This window comes from Panthera uncia, chromosome F2 (genome assembly GCF_023721935.1).
Source record: "Panthera uncia isolate 11264 chromosome F2, Puncia_PCG_1.0, whole genome shotgun sequence".
In the NCBI taxonomy this organism is placed as follows: domain Eukaryota; kingdom Metazoa; phylum Chordata; class Mammalia; order Carnivora; family Felidae; genus Panthera; species Panthera uncia.
The window spans coordinates 8,676,293-8,688,521 of record NC_064812.1 but is presented as its reverse complement, the minus strand read 5'-3'; the positions used below and the strand labels follow the sequence as shown (position 1 = coordinate 8,688,521).

General features: G+C 55.3%; 1 protein-coding gene across 1 annotated transcript; it reads left to right on the top strand.

Annotated features, from left to right (window-relative positions):
- Nucleotides 1-3,405: 3,405 nt before the first annotated feature.
- On the top strand, nucleotides 3,406-12,229 carry CCN4 (cellular communication network factor 4). The gene is given in 4 exon segments (XM_049632864.1): nucleotides 3,406-3,655; nucleotides 3,657-3,783; nucleotides 7,183-7,376; nucleotides 9,208-12,229. Coding segments are annotated over 4 exon segments (813 nt in total). The 5' UTR covers nucleotides 3,406-3,463; the 3' UTR covers nucleotides 9,508-12,229.

Below are 12,229 nucleotides of genomic sequence, written 5' to 3'. Positions count from 1 at the left end.
GGCAAAGAGTGACCTCTGAATTATACTCTTTGGCTATTTTGGTTGTACAAACATTACTCTGCATTTAACGCAGCTGGGTCAGGCCTGAGAGCAGTGTGGTTTGCTGGAAGGATCATGAAATTTACAGGCAGACAGACCTGGGTTTTTGAATCTTGGCCCTGCTGTTTGCTGGCTACGTGACCTTGGGCACATCACTAAAGGAGCTTGATTAAACCAACCTCATGCAGTTGTTGAGAATAAACAAAGGGACCGCATTAAAGCCTCAAATGTGACCGGCTGTTCTGGGTCATTGCTTTACTTGATTTGTTTTAACTTTCCCTTGTAGAAATTATCTCAGCCTTGTCCATGGTCATCCTCAGAGGAGCCTCGTTGCAGGCCCAGACTCCCCAGTGTGGACAGCGAGGGAGTAGAAAGCTCACGCATGGTCTCTGGAGCTGGACAATCTAAGTTCGAACCCCAGCGCCATGACTAATACGGTGTCACTAGGCAAGCTACGTAACCCTTGAAGTGTCAGTTTCCTCATCAAGGAAAATGTGACAAATAAGGCCTACATCTTTGGGTGATTGAGACGTCAGGAACCTGATACATGGTCAGAGCACAATACAGATTAGGGCCCACCCCACCTCCCATCCACCCATCCATCCATCCACCCATCCATCCACCCATCCATCCATCCATCCATCCACTGACTCGTTCACATAGTTATGAACAGGTGGGTGATAATCCAACAGTGGGGTTACAACAAGGCATGACCCCTGTCCTTGCTCCCATGTAGCTGACGCTCCAGTAGGAGGTGGGTGAGGGACGTGAAGGCCTGGAGTGTGGAACAAGGGATTTGGGTTCCTGCTGGTCCTTCAGTAAGAGGAAGGCTCACCAGGCCATGGCTGTGCTTGCAAAGTCTGAGATTAGATAGGAGGTGGTGAGCTTCCCATTAGCGTGCAAGTGAACGAGGAGGGCGCGTTAGAGTCTGCTGTGGGCCCAGCCGTACAGCTTTCATACAGCCCTACTCTCGCTCTCACCAGCGGTGGGCAGGCTGCTCAGGGCCACTATCCCCCAGCGGTCCCAGACTCCCAGGAGACTGGGAACAGCTTTCAGAAGCAAGGTTCCCAATCTTGACCGCAAACTGGATTCACCTGAGGAGCTCAAACCTGCAAAGGTCAAGGGCTCCTGGGTGGCTCGGTCAGTTAAGCATCCGACTCGCGATCTCAGCTCAGGTCTTGATCTCAGGGTCAAGTTGGGCTCTGCCGTGGGCATGAAGCCTACTTTAAAAAAAATACTAAGGCCTGGAAAATAACCATAAAAGTACAGCGTCCCATCATCGGGGGCACAGGGCGGGGGTCAGAATTTTTGAAAGTTCCCCAGCTGGTGCCTCCGTGCAGCTGGTGGTGACAGCCACTGGGCCAAGGGCTCCCTGGCACCCGGTGCCGCCTCGTCCCTGCAAAGTTCCCCCACCCAGGGGCAGAGACCAGGTTTCAGCACGCCCCTTCTCCCCCTCCACCATCATGCCCACGCACGCGCACGCGTGCTCCCACACGCGCACGCGTGCTCCCACCTTCCGGGTGCAAGGGCGCGGTCGGGGGTGACTCAGAGCAAGAAGGATGAGTGATTCACCCAGGGCTTCCTCCGCTTCGCCTTGTTTTGGTTCGGTTTGTTGTTGTTTTTTCTCCAATTTCCCCTCCTCTACCGGTGTCTGGTGGAAGGAAATGGGCTGTGGGGCTGTCGCTCCCCTGGGTTCGAGGTGCAGCTCCATCATTTCACCAGCTGGGTGACCTTGAGCTAATGAATCACTTGACCTCCCCGTCTGCCAAACGGGGAAAATAAAACTCTCCTCGTGAAGTCCCCGGGAGAACTGAATGAGATAACATATCAGATGGTGCCTGGCACGAGATCAGATGGTCAGCGAGCGGTAGCGCCTTTCCTTTCTGGGCCTCCTCCCTGCACGATCTCCTCCCAGGAAAAACAGCAGCCGCGCCAACATTCCCACAGGCTGAGGCTCTGCGTCTAGCTGGGTCGCCTTCGGCACGTGACTTCACGGAGACCCAGTTTTGCTAGATGTGAAAACGAAGGGGACGGTGGGTGGTGTTTCCGTCTCGGATGAAATCAGCAATGCCAGGAAGCCTGGCACCGAGCAGCTCAGGTGACCGCGGACAGCGCTGGGAGATACCAGGGCTATTATATTATATCAGTGACCACCTGCAGGCAAACCCGGGAGATGCTCTGGAACTACTGTCAGACCGCGGATTCCAAACTAGCCCTCCTCGGGGGCGCACTCTTGCTGCCTGGGAGCTCTCTGCCTGCACTTCCAGACGCTGTCCTCAAGGCGGGACGCGTCTGGGGTGGGAGGGGCGGGGCGTGCAGCGCTGGCCAGGCCCAGCGGCCCCCGACCGCCCCCCCCCCCCGCCGGGGCCCTGAACTTGCTTACTGCGATCTCCCGTCTCACGAAGCACCCTCGAGGCCACTCACCCCAAAGCCAGCTCCTCCGAGGACAGAGCACCTCTCCCCTTCCGGGGCTCAGGTCATAGAAGCAGGAGTCGTTCCTGACTCTCCTCCGCTCCTCGCATCCCATCCGGCAGCTGTTCCTTCCAAGCACATCCAGAAGCTGAGCCCTCCTCCGGGGTGGTCCAGGCACAGCCACCTACCTGTTCTCTCTGCTCACCATCCAGAGCCGCGCGTGCTCTTGGGCGGCGTGATTCCTAGAGCTGAGTCACCAGTTACTTCTCGAATAGATCCTGGGTATCCAGGTGCTAACAGCTTTGCCTCTTCCTCTGAGCCTGCAGGGAAGCCCTCGCCCCTGTCCCGGGAGTGCTCCCACCTGGCCCTTTACACCTGCAGCCCTTCCCCCGCCCGGCAGGCTCCTCCCCCGACACCTGTGCCGCCTACCGTCCTCACCTCCTTCTGTCTTTGCCGAAGCCGCATCACTTGGGTGAGGCTTGGCTGCCCACTTGAATCAGCCACTGCCCCCCATCCCCCAGCCGCCCCTCCTCTTCACTGTTCTCCCGGGCACTGGTGCCCATCAACACACTGTGTGATCTGTCTTTCCTGTGTCACCCCCCACTGTCATGTAAGCTCTATGGGGGCATGGTTTTGTCTGTTTTGGTCGCTGCTGAATCTCCAGTGCCTAGAACCTTCCATAAATATGCATCGGATGAGTGGAATCTTTGTTCCAAAGTGTTCTGATTGGCTCTACACTTGGCCGTCTCAGAACCATGACCCTAGAGGCATTTGTCAGTACTAGGCTCTGTGCCACATGCTGGGGGTGGGACAGGACGGGTCGCATAGGCTCTTGCGCCCACCATGCCCTAGCTTCTCACCGGCTGCCAGCCTGGCCCCTGGGGGTCACTCGGCGGGTGATGGCGGAGCCGCACCCCGCACTCCCGCCCTGCGGTGGCCCTGCCTGCCCGCCCTCGCCCACGCGCGGTGCTCCCCGGGGGCTGGCACAGGTCCAGAGGCGGGAGGTATCCGCATGGGGGCGCTCGAGCCCACTGGGCCCCGAGCCAAGCGGCGGCTGTGTGTGTTCGCAGAGGTGGTCGGCGTGGGCTGCGTCCTGGACGGGGTGCGCTACACCAACGGCCAGTCCTTCCAGCCCAGCTGCAAGTACAACTGCACGTGCGTGGACGGCGCCGTGGGCTGCACACCCCTGTGCGTGCGCGCGCGCCCCCCCGCGCCTCTGGTGCCGCCGCCCCCGGCGGGTGCGCGTGCCCGGCCGCTGCTGCCAGCAGTGGGTGTGCGACGACGGTGCGACGACGCCGCGCAAGACGGCGCAGCGCCACACAGGCGCCCGAGGTGGGTTCCGGGGAGAGGGGACTGGACGGGGGGGAAGGGAGGGCGGGGCCCGGGGCCCTGACCACTGTGGTTGGCACACGCCCTGAGTCCCAGTCCCAGAGCACCGCCCCACCAGCTGCGTGACCTCTGGGACCCTACTTCTCCATCTGTCCCGTCTGTCTTATGGGGTCCTCGCAGCAGAAAATGAGGAAGAGCTTTTAAAGAACAAAGCCAGATACATGGGAGTCATTGTTATCCTACTTAAGAGATTAGGTAGGGGAGTGGAGGTGCAGGAACGGTGTGTGCGCGCCCCCAGGAGGAGAAGCATGAACACAAGGTGCAAGGGAGGGAGAGGGGGTAGGTGGCTTCCGCCTCGCTATGGAGGATAGGTGGACAGGTGAGCCAGAGGAAGCCCTGGAAAAGGAGGAGAGGGACAGGCCCACTTGTTTTAACACTGCTTCCTGGAGTAGCCCAATGCCAGCCACTTCTCAGGTACCAGATCAATGTTTGTCATATGGGTGGATGGGCAGATGATGGATGGATGGGCGGATGGATGGAAGGACGGATGGATGGGCAGATGGATGGATGGATGGATGGGCAGATGGATTGGGTGGATGCATATGGATGGATGGACGGTTGGATGGATGGATGGGCAGATGGATGGAAGGATGGATGGGTGGATGGATGGATGGATGGATGCACAGATGGATGGATGGATGGATAGGCGGATGGATGGATGGATGGATGCACAGATGGATGGATGGATGGGCAGATGGGTGGATAGATGGATGGGCGGATGGATGGATGGGTGGATGGATGGGCAGATGGATGGATGGGCAGATGGATGGATGGGTAGATGGATAGATTCGTGGATGGATGGGCAGATGGATGGATGGGCAGATGGATGGGTGGGCAGATGGATGGATGGATGGGCCAGTGAGGATCTGAGCTAGGGCAGTTGGGGTGGAGATTGCAAGGAAGGTACTGATGTGAGAAGCACTACATGAGGAGTAGGACCGGGGTCATAGCATCAATCCACTGCAGAGAGAGTTCTGGAAGCCATGCACCTGGGGCTGCCTATGGCGAGTACGATGGTCCAGGGATGATATGTAGAGTGAGACAGAGGTCTGGGAGGGCTGACATTTGAGGGGGGACAGGGACAGAGTATGGAGAATAGAAGAGGAAAACCAGGAGCAGCTGATGACACGGAAGACAGCAGATGAGGATATTTCTAGAAGGAAAGTGTCTGCCAGACAAGTGGACATGAAGGAGTGAAGAGATGCCAACAGAGTCTGGGGTTTCAAGGGTACTGATGGTTTCCTAACAATTGTAAGTGCCTGAGATTGTTCAGGGAGACTGTGTAGAGCAAGGTTTCTCAACCTTGGTACAGACAACATCCAGACCAGAGAAGACTCTGTGGGGAGGGCTCCCTTGTGCATTGTGGGGTGTCTACCAGCACCCCGGCCTCTCCCTACTAGATGTCTGCAGCACCTGCCTCTCAGGGAGTAACAACCAAAAATACCTGCAGACATTGCCATTGGACACTGGGGGACAAAATCGCCCAGGTGGAGAACCATAGGTGTGGCCCCGGAAACACCACCATTCAAGGCCAGGGAGAGAAAAAGCTGAGACAGGCGAATCCAAGAGGCAGGACAGAAACAGGAGAAAGAGGTTTTGCAGAAGCTAGGTGAAGAAGGTGTTTCAGAGAACAAACTGGAAAGCAGGAAAGGGTGGGGGGGGGGTGCCAGGGGACCAGCCCAGACAATAGAGATGTGCCCCCAGGCTGTGTGCCCTCAGCGGGTGCCACCCTCCAGTGGTCCTGCCCCTCCCCGCAGTTCCGGGGGGGGCAGAGCCTCTCCGGAGGGGCCTGGGCTGGCCGTGCTCTGTTCCTAGCAGGCCCAAGGCAATAGTCCCACCGCGGCCCCCAACCGGCAGAGCCACACAAGGGTCACGGGGGGAGGGGCAGTGGCTGGCTGCCCATTGTATGTGGCCCAGTGACCCCGTTCTGACCCAGGACGAGCAGAGTCCCTGCCTGCCAGTGGGCGACCCAGAAACCAAAGCCCTTTTATCCTCCTAGGCAAATCCGTCCCTCCGCCTCCCTCCTCCGTGCTCCCACCCCCAGCTCATCCCAGCCCTCCTCTCCTCTGTCCTTAGTTGCCTCTTCTTGTTTCTTCTGCCTTTCAAAGCTCCCCCTTCACTCATTCCTTCCTTCCTTCATCCATCCCCGTTCCCTGCACACCTGTTCACTTGGAGGGGCTGAGTGTCCGGCCCTGACCCCTCTCCATTTTTTTTTATCCCTCTTCTCCCCCCTCCTTCCCGTCCTCCCCACTGCAAACCAGCCTCCCTCCCCCGCCTTCCTTCTCTCCCCCTCCCCCGCTCCCCTGCCCTACCATCTGTCTTTCCTCCTCTCCCCCCTCTGCCCGGTCCTTTCTCTGTCTTCCTGCCTGTGGGCACGTGTGTTAGGGCCCTCTTTGAGGCTTCTCTTGTATATCTTGTTCCGTCTTTCTGTGGCACCTCTCTTTTTGTCCTGCTGGCTTTTTCCCTGCCTCCCCCTCTAGCTTAGCCCATTTTTCCGTTACTCAGAGAGTAAGTGAGCACTCACCATGTTCTAGATGCTGGGATGCACACATGGATAGAACCATCCAAGACTTGGTGTTTAGTTGACAGTCAAGAAACCACGTAAGCTCGTGTTTACTGAGAGTCTACTAAGGGCCAGAGACAGCCTGTGGCTTTCATAGGTGCGGACCCATCTTTTCTGTCCACAGGCCTGGGAGGGAAACGCTAGCGTCAACCCCTCTTGCAAGTGGGGGGCCTGAGGCATGGAGGTGGGGTTAGCTTCTCGAAAGCTGCCCGACTGCTGAGTGGCCATGCTCATAGTTGAACCCAGGCAATTTGGCTCTGAAGCCTGTGCGTCTCTTTAACCACTGTGCCCTCAGCATCACCCAGATTAGCTATTAGGCTCTAGGGGATAGACACTCCCTCTGACTTTCTCCAAATAAACTTGATCGCTGCAGGGGCAGGGATAGCACCTTGCAGGTGCCTGATATGCACTCAGTAAACAGGCCCTTTCCTTGGCACACCAGCCTTGGAAGGCAGGTGTTCTGTTCCAACGAGGACACCGAGACCCTGAGTGAGTTACCCGGAACCCTACAGCTTGGAGGTGGTCACGCAGGATTTGCACTCTGGTCCCCCTGTCTCTAAACATGATCTTTCTTCCAGAGAGGCAGAGGAGCCCAGAGCAGATCCTCCTCTCCCTGGGGAGGGGTTAGGAGTTAACTTGCCCTTTCAGGAGTGGGGGGAGATAGCCCACTTCTTTCCTCTTGAAGCTTCAGGGTCCCGGACCCTGTGGGCGCTGAGGGTGGGGCGGAGTGGCTGATGGCGTCTGGCGACTCACAGGGAGTCCGGTCCCTATATCCACAGCGGCCACGGGTGAGGTGGAGCCGTGGCACAGGAACTGCATAGCCTACACGAGCCCCTGGAGCCCTTGTTCCACCAGCTGCGGCCTGGGGGTCTCCACTCGTATCTCCAACGTCAACACCCGGTGCTGGCCTGAGCAGGAAAGCCGCCTCTGCACCCTGCGGCCCTGCGACGTGGACATCCGTCCACACATCAAGGTGAGTCCACCCTCCAGGGCGGGGTAGGCATCTTACAAGCCCAGCTTAAAGCCTGGCGCCTGCACTTCCTCGAGGGGGCCGTTTGGAAAATGGGAAGAGTTAAGCCCCCTTCGGAAGAGTTGCACGGGATAATGTATATCAGCGGGCTTTCAGTCAACGGAAGCATTGCGGTGACCATATTCTCAGAGTCAGGGACACTCTGGAGAGAACTCAGAGGCCCTTGGAAGTGCTTTCCTGTGGAGATGCTCAGGGACCCTCACTGACTGCCACTCACCCTGTGGTCCTGTCCCAGCCCACACCCAAGTGCACGGACATGACAGTCACACTGGGCAGTAGGAGAGCTCTAAAGAGGGCTCAGGACAGCTGGAGTCAGGAGTCAAATGCCCATTTGCTGCTGACTGCCCATGACTGTGGCCAATCTCTGCATCTCTGAGCCACAGGCTCCTCATCGGTAAGACTTGGGGTTGGTCTGACATCTCTTCCGGCGTTGAGAGGCTAAGATAATTAAAGGATGAGGATAGAGTGGGCCACAGTAGTTAGAAACGGGTCTGATTTATCTAACTCAAGGTCTCCTCACTTCCGTCTTGGGACTGGTCCCATGCCTTGGTCCCTTGCCACATAAAAAGAAAAGGAAAAGGAAAAGAAAAAGGAAAAGGAAAGGAAAACTCAGCACTGACTCCATTTTTGGAGCACTGATGGCATCTCGGGGCTGCCGAAGAGAGGACTGCCCAGGGGACAAGAGAGCTCCACTTCCCCACGAGTCCTTCTTACTCCCTGTCCCCCACCCTGACTCCATTATCTCTGTGCCAGCCAACTGGATCTTTCCACCTCCTCCTTCTCCTTCTTCTTCCCTTCTCTCTTCTGCTCCCTCTCTGATCAGTTACCTCTGCCACGCTGGCCTCCATATTCTTGGTGCCTGGTGCAAAGTAGGTACTCAGCAGATGTGGTTTAACTGAGAGCGTGAATGGAAGAGTTGTGAGCTGCAGGAAAGATGGGAACAAAGGCCCCAGGTTGGGTGAAGGCACCGTGCCTTTGAGGTAGAGGTGGGTCTACCATAAAGCCAACTCAAGTCCTTGCTGTTGCCTCTTGCTTCCCACCCAATTTTGGTTTTGTAATTATGAACCCAAGATGGCTCCTCGATCTGTATAAGCGTCAAGCCCTGCGTGGCCTGGACCTGCTCCGCCCCCGGTTCTGGCGTGGTGCCAGCACGTGGGAGAGCCATTCGTTCAATGAATTTAGTGAGTGCCTACTAGGTACGGGGTGCGGAATTAAATTGTAGAGTCACAGTAAGGGCCCTGCTCTCAAGTGGCCCACTGCCCAGTGCGGAGATAGAGCTAGTTTTCCAGAATACACTCTGGTTGAGCAAGCAAGCTGCACGAGGAGGATGTGTGTGAGAGTCCGTGGGGAGAGGAGGAAGAACAGGTTAGGGGAAAGGGCAGCTCCCCGATCATGGAACCCCGTGATGGTTCTAGCACTCAGCAGCTGGGACACTTGGTAGACCAAGGGAGCTACGCAGACATCCTGCGTTGGCAAAACGGTGAGAGAGTCCTGGGCATGGGCAAGTGGAAAGGTAGGAAAGAAGACCTTATAGGTTGCGAGGAGGAACCACGCATGCCAGGCAGGGCCCGGGGAGGCCTTCAGGTGCTTCTGCATAATATGTCTGGGTCTCGCCGTGTTTGGGGAGGTCCAACCTCGCTTGAAGATGCTGCAGACCTGAAAGAAAGGTGGAGGGTTCCTGCGTGGTGAGTGCGAAGGGAGAAATGAGGGCTTGGAGGGAGGACGGTGACTGTTCATCCTCTGAGCACCCCAACTGAAACCTCCTTTTCTGCAGGAAGGGAAGAAGTGTTTGGCCGTGTACCAGCCCGCGGCATCCATGAACTTCACCCTCGCCGGCTGCACCAGCACGCGTCCCTACCGGCCAAAGTACTGTGGGGTGTGCACAGACAGCAGGTGCTGCATACCCTACAAGTCCAAGACCATCGACGTCTCCTTCCAATGTCCCGACGGGCCTGGCTTCTCCCGCCAGGTCCTATGGATCAACGCTTGCTTCTGCAACCTGAGTTGTAGGAATCCCAACGATATCTTTGCCGACTTAGAATCCTATCCTGACTTCCCAGAAATTGCCAATTAGACGGGTACAAAACACGGGGCTCGGGCATGGCCCAGTGTGTGCAAAGCAGCCAGCCCTCCGAGGCCCCCAGTTGAGCCTTCTTCGTCCACTTCCCGTTGACTTCTAACTATCCTGATCCAGACCGTCAGCCCCCTGTCCTGTTTCCAACCACCCGAACGACCCGTTCTGCTGCTGCTCGGGCCCAGACTCTGACTTCTCTCCTTGGCTGTGTTCTGCATATGCTCCAAAGTGACTGTCTCCAGCTCTTCTGGACAAAACCCAAGCCTGTCCAAGTCACTGGAAGTCCTGCTGGATCTTACCTGAGTTCCAAGGAACAGAATCAGCTAGGCATTTCACATCACTCCTTCCCTTTCTAGATGCCAAACCACAAGACTCTTTGGGTCCGTTCAGAAGCACAGATGGGATCTACAATGGAACAGTCTATTATGTGGGTCCTGCCATGTGGACGCTGATAGACAGTTCTGACCGTAGCACACCCAAGTGTCTCTGATTCCGAAGATTTGGGCTAAGTCTCTCATCACCCCTGCATGGTAAATGGTCCACACTGGTTTGTTTTGGTCAGAAATGCAATTTGATGACTTTCATTCTTATTCACGGGAAAAGTCTCCAGTCAATACTCTAGGGTCAGAACAGGGTCGGCCAATTTTCAGAAGTGATGGACCCTGGCGTGAATCTGCTGCTGACCAGCAGGACACCGGGCAGCTGGCCAGCTCTTCTGGGCATCCAGACCCTCTCCCTGCTTCGGGGCTCCTGGGAGTTGGGGGAGCCCTTAGGATGGCCCCTCTGACCCCTGAGAGTGGCATCCCGGGACGTTGCTCTGCTCTTACGGGCCTTGGGAGACCCCGCTGAAGTCCGGGCCAGACCCGCTTAAAGTAACAGAGACAGCTACAGGCTGTATGTGGCTCAAACCACGAAGTGGATCCACTCTGCATCAGTCTGGGGCACAAGGACACCGCTCTTTCTGCTGCAGTGACCCTTCTCACAGACTTCGGGTCTGCTGACCCAAACCCCCAGTCCTGGTGTGAAGACAGGTTTACCAATTGTCTAGAAACGGAAATATATTTAACAGGGACTAAATGCCAAAGTGGGTTGAAGCTTAAAAGGAACAGAAGATTGTTATGAATGGAAATGAGACTATTATTTATCTTGTTAGCAGAATATAAATATTTACTGTTGACTTTACGACCCGCGTCTCTGTCCTTACTTTTTTAGAGCTCCCGAGCGTGTCGAGCAGGAAAACATGTCAGAGTAACCGACTTCCTGCCCTTGTTTTTTCACTCTTTTCACTGCCTCTCTAGCTCCTTTCCCAAGAGAAGCGTATCTCGCTTTCAGGTAATGTAGGTGCCTGAGCATCCAAAAAAAAAAAAAAATACAGGATGGACAAAACTCCATGAATCGGTCCTCCCCTCCTTCAGATCAGGAGCCAGCTCTCATCATGAATTTAAGAGATGGTTTTGTTTATCCAATGCTTCGGATGAGAGATGTGCGGGTTATTCCTGAGGGAATTCGGTGTTGGTGGGCCAGGGGTTCTGAAATAGGAAAAAAGGACTGGAAATATGCCTTCCTGACCATGACCTCCCCCACGCCTGGTCCATACAAGGCATACAGTGGTCCTCAATATATATTTGTGGAATAAAAGACACCATGTATGTGTTCCTACTTTTACTCAGAGGCTCTCTTCTTCCAAAGGTACAGATCTTATCAGCCAACTCTTATTTAAAGTGCTCTAGGAAGGAGACACTGGATATTTAACAAATGTATTTTTTTGTTGAAAAAGACATTTTGTGTGAAGAGCGTTTACCGCAAGAATAAGCTCTTCTCTAAGCCTGTGTGGATCTATGTTGGATTTTCTCAGAGTGAAATTACCTGAGGTCTACAAATCACCAGGACCGGATGACGGCTAACCGCGTTTGAAATTCAGCAGAAATCCAAGAGCGAGGTTCTTCCTGACTCTGCATCCCAGTTTGGAAACATGAGCATAGCTTCCAAGATCCTAGGAAACCTGGATGGAGGAATCCGGGAGTGCCCTGGGGCCGAGTGGGCTGGGGTAACTCCGGTTATATTGGTTTTGAGAAATGGACGTGTCCTAGGCAGGCCCCCCTGGGAAAAGTCTCAGCTCCATGTTCTGAAGTCATGGGGAAGGAGATTTGGGACCAATGCAAGGAAAACCTTTCTAGCAGTCAGATTCGCTCGGCAGTGGTGTGACCGACCTCAATAAAAGTTAGGAATATTAGTCACAAAGAAAAAATGCCCCTTTTTTGAAGGCCTCCTTGGTGCCACCCACTTTGCTTAAATTATCTTACTAACATTCATGACGTTTGGAAGGAAGCTTCTCGTCCTCATGTCTATACGTGGAAAGTTTGAGACTCAAAGAGGCTGAGAAATCAGCCAAAACAAATTGGAGCCCAAATTCCAGCTTATTCCCCTCGGCCTGGCTCTTGGGGAAGCCTCCAGGAAGAGCACGAATGACCCCCAGAAGAGCGTCTCATTGGCAAGGCCATCCAGTAGACAAGACAGATGGTGTCTCCAGTCCTTTGTTACTCCGTGTTCTGGGATAAGGGGAAGGTACACGAAGGATTTGTTAGCCTTTGGTGAAGAAATTCACATTAGCGCCTCAAGTGAATTTCTCTGGTGTGCTTAGGTGGGGAGAGAGGAAACCTGTATTCTCAGACCACCACTTCTTGCTAAACCTTATTGTCAACACTTGGCGAGCACTTACTGA